Source organism: Manacus candei, unplaced genomic scaffold (assembly GCF_025592945.1).
Source record: "Manacus candei isolate 608988 ecotype Guabito, Panama unplaced genomic scaffold, ASM2559294v1 h1tg000071l, whole genome shotgun sequence".
NCBI classification, from domain to species: Eukaryota; Metazoa; Chordata; class Aves; order Passeriformes; family Pipridae; genus Manacus; species Manacus candei.
The window spans coordinates 1,732,298-1,751,978 of NW_026138119.1; the positions used below are offsets into that span (position 1 = coordinate 1,732,298).

Here is a 19,681-nt window from a genome sequence, read left to right on the forward strand (position 1 = left end):
CCGGGGCGGGGCAGCGGGGCCGTTCCCGGGGCCGTTCCCGTTCCCGGGGCGGTTCCCGGGGCGGTTCCCGTGCCAGAGGCGGTTCCCGTTCCCGGGGCCGTTCCCGTTCCAGGGGCCGTTCCCGGGGCCGTTCCCGTGCCAGAGGCGGTTCCCGGGGCCGTTCCCGTCCCCGTCCCCGCCCCTTTCCCGCCGTGCCCCGCGCGGCGGCCCCGGAAGGCGGCGGGAGCGGGTGAGGCGATGGCGGGGCCGGGCCGGGCCCGGGGAGAGCGGGGGGGCTCGGCCGGGGATGGCTCCGAGGGGCGGCCGGGGCGGGCGGGGCTGTGGGGCCGCCTCGCTCGGGGCCCGCGGTGTCACCGGCCCCTGGCCCGGCCCCTCTGGGGTAATCCCGGTAATCCCGGGCCATCTGCCCGCTGTGATCGGCTGGAGCTGGGTTTAACTCCCGGCAGCTCTGCTGTGTCCACGGGCTGAGTGGAGTCTGTGCCACACACACGCCCAGGGCTGGCTTCTGCGAGCAGGAGAGCCCTGCAGAGAAGCGTGAGCCCAAATCAGCTGATCTGGCTAATATTCCTCCTTCCAGGTCTTGATAGAAGCTTCTCTCTGAAGGACTGCAAAGGAATACAGGTCAGAACGTTTTAATTTGCTTAATTAAATTGGTAGTTTTTCAGCTCACGTAAATAATTGTTAAAATAATGCAAATAATAGTGGGCATTTAAATGTCAGTAACTGGGAATCAGGCTGGTGGAGCTGTCCAGGGAGGCTCACAAGGCTCCTGAATCTCGGTTAGAAAATTAATTCTCCATGAGTGAGAACACACGTCAGGTGTTTTCACTAGTGAGCTTCAGAGCAGTTCTGTTTGTACAGGTTTTAATTTAAGTGAGTTTGAAATTGTGACTTAAGAATTAACCCAAGGGACTGACTCCACCAAAGGCTGTTGGATGGTGGGCTGTGAACTGTTCTGGGGCTAAAAACTGCCCTGAGGAAGTGAAGGATCATCATGATGCATTTAAGGTGGTATCTCACGCCGCGTGTTTGATCAGAGCTGCATCCTCTGGTTTGTTAATTTATTTTTTAGGACATAATGACTACTGCAGATGATAAACTGCTTGGTGAGAAGCTCCAGTACTATTACAGCAGTAGTGAGGGTGAGGATGAGGACAGCGAGAAGGAAGATAAAGAAGGGGAGAGCAACATTCCTGAAAGTGTGGGAGAGGTGGAGCTCAGCAGCGATGTTGGCACCGATGTTAGCACTGTCAACACAGGTATGCTCCTGTCAGTGGACTTGTTCTGTAAATGCTTTGTTTGTTGGAAATTTCATGTGTTATTCTAAAATTCATTTTTCGAAATGAAGCTCCTGGTGTTCTGCATATTTGGGTCAGAGAGTGATCGTTTCCTGGCTGTTGTCTAACCTTATTTCTAATAACTGGTTCTTGATTGTAATGTTTGATTTCTCCTCTGAGATACCTCAGTATTTTATCTGAAGCAGTCAGGCTTTGGATAGAAAGCTGATACAAGGCTGATTTGTACAATTTGGTTGATAATAAATCATTATTTTTGTTCTGATGAAAGCCATGTTAACAATAGGGGAAGCCTTGAGGGCTCGTGGTTCTATTTCAAGAGTACAGATACTAATCTGTGGGACAATTATGAGAATAGCCTAGTTAGATAAACTTTAGTCTTCTTACTAAAAAAAAAAGATACAAACTCAAGGACATGCAAATGGCAAATCACTTCTTCCATTTCAGTGTTCTGCACGGTTACGGAAAGTTTACAACAGGGCCACTGTTTTACTGCTGATTTATAAATTATTACTTGATTTTAAATGATGATAAATATAAGTGTGTTACCCTTTTTATACAAAATGCCCACACATTTAATCTCAGGTCCCAAGGGAGTCATCAATGACTGGAGGAGGTTTAAGCAGCTGGAGACGGAGCAGCGGCAGGAGCAGCGCCGGGAGATGGAGCGGCTCATCAAGAAGTTGTCCATGACCTGCAGGTCTCACTTAGATGATGAGGCTGATAAGCAGAAGCAGAAGGAGCTTCAGGAAAAAATCAATGGAAAGGTAGCATGGCACAAAGGAATTAAAGTGCCACTTAAAATGTCTAACATTCTCGTTTGCCTGTGTTGACAAATAAGTGGTTTAGCTGCAGTACCAAAGAAGCCCAAACCCTTTTCCCAGATTTCCATGGTCTGTTGATCAAATAAGTCAACTTCATTAGTATGGAGAGTGGTACAGCAAACATATGAATGCTGCCTCCCCTGCCTGAAGCAAGAGCTTAGGAGCCCTCGTTGATTCCATATCTAGTAAGTGGATGTTGGGAATTTAACTTTGAGCTCCAAAGATCGAAGGCATTGGAGGTAGAGAGTGGTTTTAATCAGCTGGGCTGTGAACTACCCCTGAGTGTTAGTCAGAGAAGTTAGTAGTTAGCAGACAGTGTTTCTGCTGTCAGGTGATGCAGATTGGCTTTGCTCTCCTGTACCTTGAGTGATGCAGATGAACAGACTGAAATGCATAAAATCCTGTTCGTTGCAGTTCTAAAGACAGGATGGTGCCACCACATGTTAACTGGAAAGCTAAATGAGGAAGAAGCTCCTCTTAGGTCAGGGACAGTTTCCAAATGAGCGCTCCCAGCTCGGTGAAAGCACATGGGCACCATTAACCTGGATTAAAGTGGGAGCACAGAGCAGCCACTTGTGCTATTAGTGCAGCTTGTGGAAACTGGAATGCCCAGGGCTGAAATCACTGTTCCCACTGGACATGGTTTCTAATTAGCTCAGAATGGAGTGTAATACAGAGGGTGCTTGAGCCTTGCACGGGTTGCACTTTGCTGTTATTACAGATGAGTGACCCACATTAATCCTCTTGATTTACATTCTCATTACATAAGTGACCCACATCGTGGTGCAGATGGTTTTCACGTATCTCTGTGTGTGTTCTTAGATGACTTTACAGGAGTACAACATGATCCACAACGACGAGGACGACGAGGAGTTCCTGCAGCGCTACAGGAAGCAGAGGATGGAGGAGATGAGGCAGCAGTTGTACAGTGGGCAGCAGTTCAAGCAGGTCTTTGAGATCACCAGCGGAGAAGCATTTCTGGACACGGTGGACAAAGAGCACAAGAGCACCCTGATCATGATCCATATTTATGAAGATGATATCCCTGGCGCCGAGTCCCTGAACGGCTGCATGATCTGCCTGGCTGCCGAGTACCCCACGGTGAAATTTTGCCGAGTGAAGAGTTCCCTCATCGGGGCCAGCACCCGCTTCACCAACAATGCCCTGCCAGCCCTGCTGGTCTACAAGGCCGGGGAGCTCATCGGCAACTTCGTGCGCATCACTGACCAGCTCGGGGAAGATTTCTTTGCTGTAGACCTGGAGGCTTTTCTGCAGGAATGTGGTTTGCTGCCAGAAAAAGACCTGCTGCTCCTGACTTCTATACATAACCCTTCTGCATGTTCCAGTGAGGACAGTGATCTGGAAATAGACTGAGGCACTGACGCCCAGGGCCCGTAGGTGTAGCTGTGCTGTGGGATGTTCTGTGCTAGGGATTGTTCTCTCCCTTCCTTAGCGTGGGTATGTGTTCCTCCCCCTCCTGCACTTTGACTTTTGCTTGTTAAAAATAACATGAGGAATTCCTAGCATTTTCTCATTTTCTTAATTCAGTAAAGTACAGCTGAAACAGTCTCATTTCTATGCAATTCAGATGTGTTTTACTTACCATGAAGTTTTAACACAATTCAGTAAGTTTAGGAAGTTGTGTGTTGTCATCTCCCTTCTCCAAATTTATTTTAAACATTTTGTTCTCAGATCAGCAGTGTGTGGTCAGTGTCCCTACAGGTTTCCTGAACCAGTGTAATATAAATAGCAGTTGGATCAAGATGTGGTCACCAACTCCCTAAGACAAGAACTGAGACTGCAAATAGAGGAGTTTTTAAAATTCAAGACTTAATAACCTGGTGCTGAACTGCTACCAGTTAACAGTGCAAGGTCCCATCTGCCAATTTGCAGTCTCCTTCTTGGAAGTACCTTGTTCTAACACTTGGCCTCAAGTATTTGTTCCTTTCTCACTTACAAATAATGACATCCCCTGACTTCATCCTGAAAATTGCTTTTCAGATGGAGAGAGTTCTTCTTTCTTTAACCTTCCCTGGGACTTAAATGAGAAAATCTTGCAATTACAGCTTTTAATACGTTCTTGGGTTTTAAAATACTCGTCCTTAGAGTTCACAGTAGTCACTCCATCAGAAAATGAGCTCTGGCTCTTCAGAGAGACTGTTACAAAGAGCTCCAACGTGTGTGCTGAGCAGCAGCAAGAATTTTGTTGGCAAAATGCAGAATTAGGACTTAAATAACTGCAGAATTTCATCTCTCCCTAAAATTACTAAATCAGTGCTAAAGTTCATTTCTGTCTGTCTTCAGTAGTAAAAAGTAGACTGTCATTACTTAAATATAGGACCCAGTGTAATGCTGTGTTTAATGATGAAATTTACTTGCAATTTTTATGTAAAGCACTTTGGAACACCAGGAAGAAATGCAAATGTGTCTGTGGATCATTGTAGGATCTTAATAAGAATGGCTCTTGGGCTAGAAAAAGGAGAATTTGTAACTGTGTCTATTTGAACTGTGTTTTTAAAAGTAATACGAGCAGAAAAATAAATAATCTGTAATTAAAAATGACTGAATTGGCATAAATTGTAGCTGTTTTAAGGAAACTGGCAGAAATCCAGGATTTTAAATGCGCTGAGAGATTATTTCTTTTCATCTCAGAGTTGCAGAAAAAAAACCCCATGTAAGTTATATGAAATTAAATCTCTGAGTGTGGGTATCAGCACACTTCAGGAAAAAGTCAGAGTAGCTGTAACTTATATCCAGGATGAGATTCAGTGAAGTCTGTTGTGCATTTCAGCATCATCATAAAACCTGGCTTGGAGAGGGGGTCAGGGGAGAGCTGACTGCTTGAGTTGCTTTGAAGTTCTATTTTTAGAAAGTGATTATTTTTTTTACCCCTGTGGCAGCAAAACTGTGACAGGATCAGACCCTCTCCTGCTGCTCTGTGTCCCATGGCCTGGAGCAAGGTGACTCCTGGTGAGGAACCTCCTGTGCTCAGGTATGGGAGAGGTGGTTTGCAGTGCTGATAGCAAAAAGGAGAAGAAAAAGGGTCTGAATCCAACTGCTCTTTGATCTGGAAGAATATAGGGGAGAGAAGCTGTGCTACAATCCTGCTGCTCATTTGTGCGCACGTCACGTGGGAGTGAGGGGGCTGAGCTGAGAAAAAAAGCTGCTGCTGCTTTTGCCTGTTCTTGAAGCTAAATCTTCAAGAAGTTCTATAAATAGGAGTTGGAAAAAACACTTGCCAGGTAGGTTGTGTTGCCTCTGGGAGATGTTCTGTTTTGGAAAAAGCAGCTCATGGCAGGGAGGCCGCCAGGAATGACGGGTTTCACAGGCAGCTGTAACTGTGGGAGGGGAGCGTGGGATCACCTGGGGCTGCTCACGGGTAATTGTGTTCCAGCACAAACAGAATTTGGGCACAGAGCGTGAGTGCACAAGGAATCATGGACAGCTGCTTGGCAAGGGCAGGAACGAAAGCCCGGGATGAGCTTAACGTGGCATTCGATCGTGGTGCCAGCCTGGGTGCAAGATTTAGCAAAGAAAAGCTTTTACCGATCTTTTTTGGCCTCTCATCTTTGTAAAATGTTCAAAATACACCCTTGCTGAAAGTCCACACAAGGTCCCCCGTGCAGTCACTGACCTGGCTCACAGCACAGAGAGGCCTGCTGGGGCAGACTGGGGGAGTCCAGCGACTCCCTCCAAGGGGATAAAAAGCTTTTCCATTCAGCCTTTGGACCGTTCACCCCCTGCTCAGTGAATCATCGCCTCGGAGGCCACACAGCCCCAGATGGATGTTTTCATTGTTGCTGCACGAACCCAGGCAGCCCCATCCTTCTGTCCACATCCTTCCAGGTGCTGGCAAGCTGCTGAAGACTTGTTTAAAAATTCAGAGGATGTCCTAGGAGCTGTGTTTACCCAGAGCTCACACAGAGGGTATGTGTGGCAGACCCCAGAGCACACAGGAGGATGTGGGGGCACAGGGAGCCCTCGCCAGGGTTGGGTGATGCTGACAGACAACACCAGGGATGCAAACCACTGGCTCCTGCCTTGGATGTGGCTGCATGTTGTGATGGACAAGCTGGTGAGGATCTGAGTGATTTCTGCAAGCTACCATGGCTGGAAAAGCAGCGAAGAAAACACAAGGGCTCAGCAGTGCTGGGCTGGGGAAGCTCTGTGCAGGGCTGTGGGTCCCTGGGCTCCTGGAGGAGATTTCAATAGTGTATTGGATGCTGTGCCTGGGAATGGTACATGTTGGTCCTACAAAGAAACAATTTCAAAGCTTTCCCTGCCAGCAGGAGGGAGATGCTTCGCTGTCCTGGATGGGGGGCACAGCTGGAAGAGGTGTCAGGTTTGCCAGTGTTGGCTCAGCTGAGTTCCCATGAAACATCCCTCCTTGGTGGCGGAGCATCCAGGCTCCCTGTGTGCCTGAGGGGCTCTCCTCACTTATCAGTTGGTCCCAAAGCAGTGCTGGCAGCCAGTGATAGCCACAAACAAACCCAGGATGTTTGTGGTCTAACTGACACCAGCCCAGCTCGTGCCTGTCTCCAGCTGGGGAGGGATGCTGGAGGCTGGAGCAGCTCGGGAAGGGTGGTCACACACACGTCTGGCTGGAGGCATGGAGGGTGGATCCAGTGTGGGTGGGAAGGGGCTGTGTCCTCCTCTTGGCTTGGTGCTCAGCACTCCTGCACGACATGGGGGGAGCAGCAGGACTGGGGTCTCTTTGTGCCAGGACTGGGCAGGGCACAGGCAGGGCAGGGCCAGCCCAGGTGAGCACACAGCAGGTGAACCTGCCCGCTGTGCCCTCGTGGGTTGTGTCAGCCTCTCTGCCTCCCCATGTCCTGTCAGGAAACTAAAATTCAGATGGTATCCTGGTAAAACTATCTCATTTCTGAAGGGTTAAAGAGAGCAAGAAGCGAGAAGGCCTTGGCAGTCTCTACTTGCAGATGTTCCCTTGCTGTGACGTCCTCCCAACACACCCCTGCCAAGGCACGAGCCCTTTAAACCTCTTGTAACATCTCCCTGTAAGCAGTTTTACTATTGCCTGGAAGAGCCTCACAACCCCCTCTCGAGGAATTTGGATCATGACAAATTTGGCTGATCTGGGTTACAAAATCAGTGTGAGGAGGGTCCAGCCAGGAGCAGCGCAGCCCCCACGGCCTCATGGCACGAGGTCACCAGGGCAGGTGAGAGTCCTGCCAGGACACAGCAGGGACTGGGGAGCAGTCCCCTTCCTCGGCTCAGCACAGGAGGAAGGTGCAGCCACCTGCTCCCTTCCAGATTGTGGCTGTTTCATGCCCACAGTACACCCGGGCAGCCAGACTGATGTGTGGATGGATTTTATGTGACAGAGATACACAAGGTTGGGTGTGAGTGCTGTGTCACCACAGAATCACAGAAACATCCTGACTTGGAAGGGACCCACAGAGATCATCAAAGTCCAACTGCTGGCCCTGCATGGGACAATCCCAGCAATCCCACCACGTGCCTGAGACCATCACCCAAACACCCTGAACTGTGGCATCAGGACAGCGCAGGGCTGGGGGTGGCTGAAGGGCAGCGTGGCTCAAACCTGCGGGGGACACTTGGGCTCAGAGACCCCCACAGAAGCATCTCCTAAGGAGGGTGCTCACTGTTTATTCTTCGTGTGCGGTCGGCAATGACCCGGCACAGCCAGAAGTGAGAGGAGTTTTTAAAATCATTTATTACTTTAAATGTCCGTTTTCCTGGAGGTGACCTGGGATCTGATGGGGATCAAGGCCAGTGACAGTGGCTGCCAGCGACACGTGGCTGGGCCGGGCAAGGGCTGACGTCTGCGTGCAGGGAGCAGGACAGCAGCAGGCTCTGTGTGCTGTGAGGATGTGTTTGCTGAGCTGATAGTGCAGGGAAGTGGGATGATGGTGGGATGGAAGGGACTCCATCGCTGGGTGTGCACAGAGGCAGCACCTCGCTCCGAGCAGCCCCAGGTGGGCAGCCAGCAGCACGTGCCAGGGTCCAAGCCAGCGTGTTGGAGGCACAGGAGGTCTGGGAGGTCCGATCTGATGCTTCTCCCCTGGTCTCCTCCAGGAGAGACACTGCTTTGGTTCCTTCTCCTGGCTGTGTCCCAGCTGTGCCCCTGTGCTGGACAGGCTGGGGTGGATGGTCCAGAGGATGCAGGAGAAGCAGAGCAGGGCAGGTTCCTACTGCAAGCTCAGCCACTGCTGGGGCAGCAGGAACACCTACACCGTGTCCTTCCTGTCCATCGGGGAGCTCATCACATAACCAGGTGCAGCAGAGGAGGGAGGAGTGTGAGGGCTCTGCACTCCTCTGTCCTGAGTGGGGAGGCCCTGTGGAAGAGGGGCTGCTGGTGGCCTGGTGCTGGGAGGCAGCGGGGATGGAGGGTGACGAAGCACAGGGGAGTCCAGAGCATCCCCTGGGGAACCCCAAAGCTGGCTTTGTGCAAGGTATTCACTGGCAAGAGATGTGAGTCTGCTGAGGACAGCAGGGCAGCCACACTCCCGAGGCACTCCAGCTTTTCAGAGAGCTGGGAGCAGCCTCTCCTCGATGGCTGGTGTGGAGGACATCCAGGATGGGACCATCTCCTGTCCTGCTCCTGCTCGGCACAGGGGTGGGCAGGTCCCTGCGTCCCCACCGTTCCCTGCAGGAAGGAACGGGATACTCAGCACCAGGCTGGGAGCTCAGCTCAGCAGGTGCCTGGGCAAGGACAGTCCCTACCTGGGCGGGTCATCCCGGTGCTAGAGCTCTGTAGATGGTCCCCCAGCCCGAGGGCTGCCGTGTTCCACAGCATCTGGCACGTGGAATGCCACGTACGGGCATCTCTTCACGTTGAGGCACACGAGCTTCTTGAGCGACGCCGTCTTCACTATCTCAAAGCCAGTGGCTCCACCAAATGTACTGGGTTTCCAGTACTCTGGGGAGCAGATGGGATTTCCAAAAAGCCCCTTCAGGGAAAATGGAGCTCCAATCTCCACCATGCTTTCCCCAAAAATGCCATTGGGTTGGGGTTTCTCGAGCAGCAAGCCTGGATAAAACTCCAGAGCATCAATGTCTCCGTACAGCTCTTCCAGCTCCGCAGCCTTCTCTTCCTCTCCTGCCCCAAGGGAACGTCAGAGTGCTTTAGCAAGGGAATCAGGCCTGGCAAGGACCAGTCATCCAGCCCACAGGAGGAAGGACCCCTGCAAACTGGGCATCAGCCCAGCCTGCCCCACTGCGAGGGCCACGCCCAGGCAAGGCTGGGATGGGCAGGAGCGGCTGCTCTGCGGGGCAAGCCCGGTGGCAGTGGGACAGCTCGTGGTCTCGTACCCACCTGTGGGCACAGGGCACCTGCCCTGCCCCAGCAAAGCCCCGGGCAGCACTGCAGCCCTACCTGTCAGCTCCTGGAAGGACTTGTAGGGCTTCATGCCAAACCTCTTCCGATACTCGTTGAAGGGCTGTAGCCTCAGCTGCCGGGATTCCTTGATGACCCCAATGGCCACATGCAAGACATTGGCATTGATGGTCTGTCCCCCACCGATCTGGAGGGCAAGAACACAAGGGGGAGCACATGTGAGGCACAAGGCAGCACCAGCAGCAGCTCCAGGAGAGCCACCGTGCTAAACTATCCATGTGTCATGGAGAGCAGCACATCATTGCAGCAGGAAGAAGAGGGGGAACCACTGGACAGTGCAAAAAACAGCTATAGAGCAGCTTGGGTAGGTCAGCCCTGTTCCCAGGGCAGGGAATGGTGTGGGAGAAGCCCTGGATGGACCCAGTGACCTGGGAAGAGGAGAGAGGTTACAGAGGGCTGGAGTTGCAGGGAGAACCGGGACACCGACAGAGCCTCAGCCTCAGCCGCGCTGCTTTGCACAAGAAAAGAGGGTCAGGAATGGAGACACAGCGGCTTGGAAGAAAACATCCATGCGATGGCAGCAAAGAACAGTGCCAGACAAGCTGCTCCACTCCCAGCTGCTCCGGGCCGGGAGATCGCCCCTTCCTCAGGCTCCGGGATGTCCATCACCGGGATGTTTACTGCAGAGCACCAAGAGCAGCAACCGGCGCTGCCAGGGCCAGCCTTGCCTCGGTGCTCGTGGGGAGGACTCCTGATGTGCTCATCAGGTGCTGCCCTGGGCAGACTCTGTGTGTGTCCCACTGCCAAACGGGGACGGTCGTACCCCCTCCAGGGTACCACGAGTGTCCCTGTGGGGTGTCACAGCCCGGCACTGCCAGGGAGGGGAGAGCAGGTCCTTACCCTTCCTGCTACCTGCTTGGAGAAGGACTCCACCAGCGCCTCCACGCCGTAGTCCATGAGCATGGAGGTGTTGTAGAGGAACTGCTGGTAGCTGTACTCTTCCCCCTGGATGACGAAGGAGTCGGGCATCAGCCCGTGCCAGTGGTAGAGCTGGTTGAACTCCACCGCGATGCGATTCCGGTACTGGAACTGTGACCCAAACAGCAGCTCGGGGTCGAACTTGAGGCTCAGGTAGTACCCACTGAGGTGCTGGACATAGTCTTCAACGACGATCTTGATGGTCTCCCCTGGGCAGGAGCAAAAGAAGCAGCTGGTGGCAGCAGGAGCCACCAGCTCTGTACCCTGAGATGTTACCCATGTGCTACGGCAGCACATCCCAGCACCCAGCACCTCCTGGGACCCTTCTGACTATGGGCTCGTTGAGCTGGTTGGGAATTTTTCAGTGAATTAGTTCTTCAGTAGCAAAGGTCAGTCTAACAAAACTGAAAGGTTCCTGAGGGAGCTGACCTGGATATATATTTTAAAGGTACTGTGATGACACGGCTTTTTTATGGATTTTGGTCAGAAATTACTTTTCATGAGACACGAAAAGCAAATTTATCATGAACATTTAAAAGAAATAATTCAAAATTATGACAAAATTTTTCAAAATCAGTATTTTTGATGGACCAAACCCAATTTTTTTGCTAAATGGGCCAAAGCCAATGATCTCCAGAAGGATGCCAGAGGAACTTCTCAAGGCAGCCTGGCCACCACCCTCAGAGACTGGCCAAAACTGGGGCTTGCCCAGGGAGGTGGGACACAGAGCTCCGTGGTGCCCGTGCCCCGTGGCAGTGCCGTCCCTCACCGATGAGGATGAGCCGTGCCGTCTGGAAGAGCTGCTCGTCGTCCCAGGTGGGGTGTTCCCGCCTGAGCACGTCGCACACGCGGTTGTGCTCGCGCAGCCAGAGCGTTCCGTACATGCACAGCCCCGGCAGCAGCCCGAACACCTCCTGCCCCATGGCCAGCTGCTGCTCCTTGGGCACGGCAGACGGGTACACCATGTGAACGGGGGCGTCGGTGACCACGGGGGGATACACCTCCCCATCCACCACCTGGGGACACAAGAACGAGGTGGGAGAAAGGGCAGAGGGGAGAAAAACACTCTGGGGAAAGCTTGCCCAGCCAGGAGCTGCCTCCCTAAGGGCACCATGTCTGCTCCCCTGCAAGAAGTGAGTGGGATGGAAACAGCTCCTCATACAGTCCCAACTGCAGAACACCTGTAACACCCCAAAGCTTGTCCCCCAGCCAGCAGCCACACGGGGCATCAGGGCTGGGGTCTCCCAGGAGCTGCCGGAGGGACATGGGCTTCAAACAGCCCTGGGTCACAGCCCTGGGTCACGTTTCAGCCATGCTGGGTGGTACCTGGAATTTCAGTTTCCCGTCCCTGAAGAGTCGCAGCTGGTGCTGCCGCTGCAGGTTGTCCCCATAGAGATGTCCCAGGTCCACCTGAGGAGGGAGCAGGGCATCAAGGCTGCTCCGAGAGGCACCTGTGCCCCGTCACCCTCCTCCCTCCCACATCCCCCGTGCCCCTCACCCCGTGCCCCAGCGCCTTGGTGAAGCCACGGCCCATCTTCCCAGATGTCTTGAAGAACTGGTGGGTGAAGTGCTGGGCGAAGAAGGCAAACATCATGTTGGTGCCTCGGGGATCAGCCTCGAACTTCTGCCGCAGCAGGAACCTCTCTGCCAGGAGCTGGGGATCGGGGAGCTGCTGCTTCCCTGTGAAGGATGGAGGTTGAGGGCAGATGCCCAGTGTTGGCCTGGCTGGGTACCAGTGCTGTCTGCAGGGCTGCTGGTGGTGTCTGCAGAGACACAGCCCTCTCACACAGGCTGTGACATGCCCTGAGCTGTCCCAGCAACGTTTCAGATGCCATCAAGCTCTTCCTGCCACAGGGCCAGCCTGGGCAGGACAGTGGTAGGACGTGGCACTGCCAGTGGTGCCTTGCAGATGTGTCCACAGCAGTGAAAGCTTGGCCATGGGTGGGTAGGAAACCCTCAGGGTGCCAGTTCCCCAGGTAGGGGCATACCTTTGGTGCCCATGGGCGTGGGGCAGTCGTCGGGCACGGGCGGGAGGACGCGGGTGTAGTAGCTGACGTTGGCATAGGCCTCCCAGCTGATGTAGCCGTAGTCGGAGTTGAAAGTGGGGGGGCTGGGGATGAGATTGGCACGAACTGAAAGGAGAGAGGGGGATCACCACTGTAGGGCGCAGGGCAGCACCCCACAGCCTCTGCCCTGGCCCCTGCCCACCCGCTCTGTGCTGCCAGATGCCCTCCCCTGACACCCCAAAAACCAGGAAGGTACCAGCAGTGGAGGCACGAGGGTGTCCTGGGATTTGCTCCGAGCCTTTTAAAGGCTGCAATTCCCCAGGGAAAAATAGGGCCCGTGCTAATGCTTTAAGTGGATTTTTGGATGATAAATGAGATGACAAACCCATAGAAATGGTAAAACCAACAGCCAGAGCCTTGCGAGTGTGTCCCTACGACTCCAAGAGCTGGAACCTAAATATTTATGCAAAGTGATGAATGTGGGGACATGAGTAACAAAGGCCATATTTGCACAGGCTGCTTTCCATGCAGCTGCACGAGAGCCCCTTGGCCCGGGGAGTGCAGCATGCCAAGAGCTGCTTGTGTTTTCCAGCTGGCTGGCAGCCCAGCACAGGGCTGGGGACCCCCTGAGCCCCACCACTGCCTGTCCAGGCAGCCCCCCTGGGCTGAGTGACAGTGTGACAGCATGATGGAGTGACGGAGTGACAATGCCCTGGATCTCCTGGTGAGGTGACTCCAGCCTGATGCCCACCGTGCCCACAGGAGCTGCTCAACATCACTGCAGCTGTGCCATCCCCACCCACACCTCTGCTCGTGCTGGGGCGTCCTCGAGTCCTGATGAACCCCCAGACCCTCTCCAGCCCCTCACCTGTCAGCACGAGCCTCATGAGCGTGTCCCTGATGAAGGTTCTGTTGATAATGTCCCAAAACCACTTGAAGTGGGTCAGGATGAAGTGGTAGAAGGCAGGACTGGGCTTCAGCAGGTTGTGGAGGCGCGTCCAGAACTCAGCTGGTGGAGACAGACCAGGTAAATCACTCACCCCACTAATGAAGCCCACTAATAGCCCCGGTCCACCCACACCACTGCTGTTGGTGAGAGCAGTGCTGTGGGCACAGTGAGCTGCCCTGGCATCCAGCAGTGCCAGATCTGGGCCACTGGGACTTACGGGAGGTGCAGTTGACCCCGTAGTATCCCGTCCTGGTGCAGTCACACTCGTATTCTGTCAGACCGACCCTCACACACACCCCTTGGTGCAGGCAGGGGAAATAGCAACAGGGGTTCACTGCAGGGAGAGAGAGACAGAGAGAGAGACAGAGATCACCATCCAGCCACCCTGTCACAGCATCCAGTGGCTCCCTGCTCCTCACAGAGAGACACTGCCTCGGACCCAGCCGAGCTGGGTGCAGCTCAGGAGATGAGGTGCTTTGGTGCAGCCACCTCCATGAGCCCAGCCCCCAGCTCTGGTGTCAACAACGTGCTGCAGGAGCCCAACGCTGCCTGTCACGGGGGTCTCCTGCACACCTGGGGCTGTACCTTCGTGCCTGGGGGGCTGCAGTGCCCCTAGAGCCCCAGCAGGGATAAAGCCGTGCAAACACACCCCTGTTCACCACAGCGACCATTGTCAGGGCAGGGTTTGCTTTGGCAGGCGGCCCCTCCGCCCCGAGCGGATGGAAGGGGCCTCGCCGGCCTCACTCCCGGCTCCCGCCCGGCCCTTCCTCCACCACCTTCGTGCCCGGCCTGCAGACACGAGATAAGGGCCCCTTCCCGCCCGTCCCAGGGCGGCAGGATCCCGTGGGACAGGGAGATCCCCCCGGCACAGAGCAGCTCCTGCGCTGGGGCAGCGCTCGGCACTATCCATGCCAAGCTCCTCTGATCCATCCTGGAGCAGGCAGGTCCTTGTAACTCCACCATCCACAGCTCCTTCAAGAGCAGCAAAACTCAGGGGAGAAAGAGCAACACAATCTGGGGTGGCTGGAGACCCCTCTGCCTTCCATCAGCCCAGGGAATGCTGTGGAAATTGGGATGTCCTCTGCCACAGCTGCCTCCTGAAAGCCTCACTGGTGGCATCTTCAGCCTCACTGAGGGAGGATGGGCAGCACGCCCTGAGTGCCACAAAAGACCGAGAGCCACTCCCAGTGTGCCCATCGTGTCCTGCATGATGAAGGAAGGTCTCCTGGGTCCATCAGCTGCTCTGCTTAGTCCGTGAGCTCACCAGGCCCCTGCCAGACCTGGTTCAGACTCTTCGGGAGTTTGGGAACAGGTTCCAACACTGGGGTGGAGGGGGTGGAGGTATGGGCATGCAGAACAGAAACTTCATTTTTTCCATAGGAAATTGAAGCTAAAAATTAACATCTTTAAAAAATAAAGCTAATTTTGTGACATTACTCAATCTTCCAGCAGCCACACACTCGGGGCAGGGCAGGGGCTGCCTAGGAGCCCAGGGCTCAGCCAGCAGCTCTGCTGGGCTGTGCTCAGCCCTGTGGCCCCAAATCCCTCACGGCACAGGGGCCGGCTTGCAAAGACGTGCTCAGCTCCCAGCACTTCCATCAGGCTCCCTTTCATCTTGGATCTTTTCATGTCTCCAGACGGGAGGCAGCAGGCAGGATCTTATTTATCTCAGACAAATTAAGGTCAGACCACCCGTTCGGATTTTTGCAAGATGGGAATTTTTGGAAAGGGGGAGGTGTTGCAGTGCATCTGCAGCATCCTTCAGGATATTCCCATGCTGGTACCTCACACATGGCTCTGCTGCAGACCCTGCAAACACCCCAAGGAGCAACCTCGAGCTCTGCCCCGTGCGACCCGCAGGGCTGCGGGGCTGCCGCAGGTGCCGCAGCCGCAGGGCTGGGAGGATGCTCCAGGCCGCAGGCTCTGGCAGAGCAGGTCGTGTCCTGCCCTGTCTCTCCAGCTGATATGGGGAGTCAGGAGAAGTTCATTCTGCCAGGGATCTCCCCGGTGCGGGGCTCGATGGCAGGTCGTGCCGAGCCCTCCTCCGAGGTGGGTTTGGCCGCATGCCGGGCTTGGCCGAGCCGCCTCCTCCCACGGTTCAGCGCAGTGTCAGTGCCGCGGGGTCCCGGAGGTGGGGTGGGAACAGCATGTTCCAGCCAGAAGGGTGGGAAGGGGATGGATGGAGCGTGTCCTGGCCCGCGACAGCAAACCCCTCACATCCTTCTGGAGCCTCCCTCCCGCAGCAGCTCCCGTCTCTCCCCACCCCGGCCAGGAATTCTGCGCCGGCCCTGCCAGGAGGCTCCAGGTATGGGGAAAGCTGCTGCCAGTCTCTGTGTGGAGCAGGGCCCCTCCGTGACGGCAGAGCTGGTGAACACACTCCATCACCGCTGAAAAATGCCAGATTTCGGGGACAACATCCGCTCTGCAAACCGCAGCCAAAGCAACTTGGGGTGAATCATGGCCGGGACGGAGCCAGGCTTGCTCGATGGGACATGGCCCCGCGGCCACAGGCTCGGGGGATGATGAAAGGCTCACACACTTGTTTTTCCTCATCCAGCAAGGTTTTTCTCAGGCCCACAAACCGCTCACAGCACACGCACCACAGCCAGATCGTCATCTGCATCCACTTCTGGCAGCACCATGAGCGGGAGCAGCGTGCCAGGGCCGCAGCTGTGCACCACGTGGGCTCAGCTGTCCTCCCCCTGCACCTGAGCGGGGCTGTTGGCCCTGAGGATGGGCTGGGGGCAGGCTGGAGGGGTGGCAGCCCCAGGGCTCTCGGTGTGGCAGCTGCCTCCCCTCTGCAGCCCGGGGTGACGCTCCAGGAGCCCGGCTGCAGAGGGGATGTGCTGGGAGGAGGCGCAGACCATGGGCTATGCAAACAGGCATGAATCCAGAGAAGCTCTGCCAGAGATCCCCAACTGCCCTGACAGGAGGGTCCATGCCAGACCTGCCCTGTGGTTGGGGCTCGGGCAGATGCTGATGTTGGGGTGCTGCCCCAGCTCCTGTTTGGCAGCAGTGACGCAGCTGAATTGTGGAATGGCTGTGGAGAGGACGGTCAGGTTTACTTTGCAAAAACACTTGTACAAAACTTCACCCCTGAAGGCAAGCCAGCTGCCAAGGGCAATATCTGCAGAGAAAACTGAAAAACACCATGGGAGCAGCCTGGCTCCACTCAGCCAGAGGAAAAGTCTACAGAGAACAAACACTGTGGCTCAGAGCCAAGGTGCAGCCAGCAAGGAGTCAAGAGGAGAGCTCTGAGCAGCAAACACCAAGTGAGCAGGAGATCCCAGCCTCAGCCCAACATCCTGTTATTTGGTCTTGGAGAGCAGATCCAAGGGCTAGATTAGGGCTGTGGTCCTCCTGGCACAAGGCTGGGGAGGAGCAGAGCCCAGACACTCTACTGACAGCACCTCAGGGCACGGTGCAGTTCCCCTAATTTCTCAATCAGATATCTCCCTCCCTAATTAAGGCTTGGAAGAGAGACATCCTTTCATGTATATCATGTATCCCAGGTATTTTTTTTCCTCCACGTAGTCAAACTTGCTTTGATCCTGGTGTGCAGCAGTCAGCTCCAGGGCTGCATCATTCCAGCCTGCATCTGTCCCAGCTGCTTCAGGCACGTGGATCTCCAGTGTGTCCCTAGGCCCTTGTCCTGTGCCAAGCAGAAAACACAGGTGCTGGTCCCAGATGTCCTCAATCCCCAGAGGGGCTCTTCGGGAAGATGAGAGCAGAGGAAGAGCCACACAGAGGCTGTCCCTTGCCTGTCCCTGCAGTCCAGCTCAGCAGATGACAGGCAGGTCCATCCCATGGGGTTACTCCTTTCAACGGATGTGCCCAGTGTGCCCCTCAGTGGGGTGACTGCCACCTCCCCAGCACGGGCCCCCTCCTCCAGCACTGGCTCCTGCTGCTCCTGCTCTGCCCCTGTGCCTGAGGTTGAGAAGCCAGAGGTTTTGCAGGGTGGCTTGGCCACACTGGCATCACCCAGCCCTACTGTCCCCAGCAGCTGGACCTGCCACCTCCTGCTGGGTGGACTGCTGGAGTCTCCTGCAGAGCTGACACGGCCTCCCCTCTGCGTGGCCATGGCCATAGGGCCTCTAAGCACTGCAGCTCCAGGTCATGTTCCCCTTTTGGACACATTTGCTGCCAAAACAGGGAAGTCTGCCCCTCTGGGTCACTGCTTTTGCACAGGAGCAGCTGCTCCAGCACAGAGCAGAGGGTAGACCCTGGCAGGGTGCTGGACACAGGGTCACCATCAGCACCATTTGAACACAGGTGACCAGAGTCCCTCGAGAGATGCAGCCCATGGGCCTGGGCTGGTTTTGCTGAGAACTTTCTTTTAGCAAGGAACTGTAAAATCTGAGCAGTGCCTCAAGCTCCACACTGGGATGGCGTTTTTCTCCAGGGAGGAAGATCTTTTCACAGAAGAGGAACTGGAGTCAATGTCCCTGTAAGGACCTGGGGGAATCTGCACTGTAGGGGCTGGGGATGGAGCTAATGGGATTCAAGAAAGGGTTTTGTTTAACAGCATGCTCCGTGGGTGCCTGCCACAAGCAGCATTACTCCTGGACATCCCTGAGTGCACCTGAGGTGGGCAGCCTGAGCCCAATGTGGCCATGCCAGCACGTGGTGAACTTCTGCAGCACATGGGCATGGGAACCAAAGGATGGCTGGGGGCACCGGAGCCATCCCTGCTGCTCCCAGCCCTGCATCCTCACCCCCAGCTGCAGTTTCACCTGGTGTGCATTTGGGGACAGCAGGAAAGGCCCTGACTGCCAGCATGCATGGATATTGTCCCCCTTTCTTTCGAGAAGCCCCGTCCCGGCTGGGGGGCTGCAGGGACCCGCCGGCTGCTGTCCCTCAGCCCGGTGGCGGGCCCGCCCCGGAGTGGCCGCGGTCTTGGCCGGGGTCCAGCCCTGTCGTGCGTCCCCGGCCGCCCCGGGCCAGCGATGTCTCCTCCGGGCCCTGCGTGTGGTCCCTGCGCGGCCGCTGCGGGAGGTGGAGGGGAAGTTTGTTCTACCCGGGCGGTTTTTCTCCCAGCCACGCGTGACGGGCCAAATCCTGCAGCTCCGGGCGCTGCGGGAACCCTGAGCCGGGCGGGGGGTCCCGCCAGCCGCCCCTGCCCACCCTGCCTGCCCTCCGCTCGGGGCTCCTGCTCGCAGCCCCGCGGGCACCGGCGGGCGAGGACCAGCCCTGGGCTACGGGTGCGATCTCTCCCGGGACCCGCCGGAGCGCGGCCCCGTCCCGCAGCGCCCGCCCCGCGTCCCCGGGACCCCCAGTACTGGATCCTGCGGGACTAGATCCCCCCGCATCCCCCGGGGCCGGATCCCCCCCGGTGCGGGATGCCAAAGCTCCACCGGTACGGACTTCCCCGCGCCTCCCTCCCTCCCTCCCGGTGCGGTGCCGCCCCGCGTACCGGAGCCGGTGCCGGCGGCGCTCCCGGCGGCGCAGAGCAGCAGCACGGCGTGGGCGAGCAGCAGCCGCAGCCCCGCGGCCGGGGGGGCCCGGGCCCGGCACCCACCGCCCATGGCGAGAGGCAGCTCCGCCGCGTCCCGCCGTCGCGCCCGGCCCGGCCCCGCCGCCCCCGCCCCCGCCGCGCCGCCTCCCGCCCCCGACGGGACGGGACGGGACGGGGCCGCCTCCGACAGCCTGGCCCGCCGGGGGGCTGCCCCAACCGCCCTCCCCTCCCCTGGTTGCCGCGGCCACCCGTACCCCCCCCAGCCGTGCCCCGAGGTCCCCCAGGAGCCCCAAGTCCCCCCATTTCCCTCCCTGAGCATCTCCATACCCGACTTCTGGTACACATGTGCCCCTGCATTCCCACGCCCTAGTTCCCACGTCCCCCTGCATCCCCATTCCCAAACCCTGATCCCTAGGTCCCCCGGGACCCCATGCCCATCCCCTGATCCCCCGGGCCCGGCTCAACTCCTCCGAGTGGCCACAAGAGGCTGCCCTGGCAGCGCCGCCCGGTCGTGCCAGGAGCCAGGCTGCCCTCAGCCGCCGGTGGCCAGAAAAGCTGAGTTTATCGGTGAAACCATCGCCGGGTGTTTCCTGCCTGGATGCTTTGTTCCCAGCGCCAGCCCCTGGCAGCAGGGACAGGATCCAGCCAGCCGAGCCCAGGCAGGCACAAGACACCCCACAGGAGTTCTGTGAGGCTGGAAGAGGTTCTGCGTGGGGCTGGGGTGGTGTGAGCATGGTGGGCTGCAGACCTGGCTGGGATGTCCCCAAGCTGGTGGCCCCCAGGGCTCCGGGCCTGTGGCTGCTGACCCTCTCTCGTGCTGCACTGCGGAAGCAGCAGAGACCCCGACGCAGGCCCG

The 19,681-nt window shown here is 56.5% G+C and overlaps 2 protein-coding genes across 2 annotated transcripts; one reads left to right on the forward strand and one right to left on the reverse strand.

The window, feature by feature from the left end:
• Positions 1 to 129: 129 nt before the first annotated feature.
• PDCL (phosducin like) lies at positions 130 to 4,681 on the forward strand. Its single transcript, XM_051807594.1, has 5 exons — positions 130 to 229; positions 578 to 621; positions 1,073 to 1,259; positions 1,881 to 2,062; positions 2,942 to 4,681. The coding sequence occupies exons 3-5, from the start codon at positions 1,079 to 1,081 to the stop codon at positions 3,491 to 3,493; spliced, it is 915 nt and encodes a 304-aa protein (XP_051663554.1). The 5' UTR covers positions 130 to 229; positions 578 to 621; positions 1,073 to 1,078; the 3' UTR covers positions 3,494 to 4,681.
• Positions 4,682 to 7,790: 3,109 nt separating this feature from the next.
• PTGS1 (prostaglandin-endoperoxide synthase 1) lies at positions 7,791 to 18,935 on the reverse strand. The gene is made up of 11 exons (XM_051807535.1): positions 18,784 to 18,935; positions 13,588 to 13,704; positions 13,290 to 13,430; positions 12,404 to 12,547; positions 11,914 to 12,095; positions 11,742 to 11,825; positions 11,185 to 11,431; positions 10,338 to 10,624; positions 9,477 to 9,624; positions 8,825 to 9,200; positions 7,791 to 8,747 (listed from the first exon to the last, which is right to left on the reverse strand). The coding sequence occupies exons 1-10, from the start codon at positions 18,893 to 18,895 to the stop codon at positions 8,845 to 8,847; spliced, it is 1,818 nt and encodes a 605-aa protein (XP_051663495.1). The 5' UTR covers positions 18,896 to 18,935; the 3' UTR covers positions 7,791 to 8,747; positions 8,825 to 8,844.
• Between the last annotated feature and the right edge of the window lie 746 nt (positions 18,936 to 19,681).

Excerpts from the sequence above, each read along its gene's own strand:
- PDCL (XM_051807594.1), top strand. The coding sequence starts at position 1,079 with ATGACTACTGCAGATGATAAACTGCTTGGTGAGAAGCTCCAGTACTAT. Across the intron at positions 1,260-1,880 it reads TGTTAGCACTGTCAACACAG|GTCCCAAGGGAGTCATCAAT; the intron begins GTATGCTCCTGT and ends ATTTAATCTCAG. Across the intron at positions 2,063-2,941 it reads AGGAAAAAATCAATGGAAAG|ATGACTTTACAGGAGTACAA; the intron begins GTAGCATGGCAC and ends GTGTGTTCTTAG.
- PTGS1 (XM_051807535.1), bottom strand. The coding sequence starts at position 18,895 with ATGGGCGGTGGGTGCCGGGCCCGGGCCCCCCCGGCCGCGGGGCTGCGG. Across the intron at positions 12,548-13,289 it reads CATGAGGCTCGTGCTGACAG|TTCGTGCCAATCTCATCCCC; the intron begins GTGAGGGGCTGG and ends CTCTCCTTTCAG. Across the intron at positions 12,096-12,403 it reads CACGCCCATGGGCACCAAAG|GGAAGCAGCAGCTCCCCGAT; the intron begins GTATGCCCCTAC and ends CATCCTTCACAG.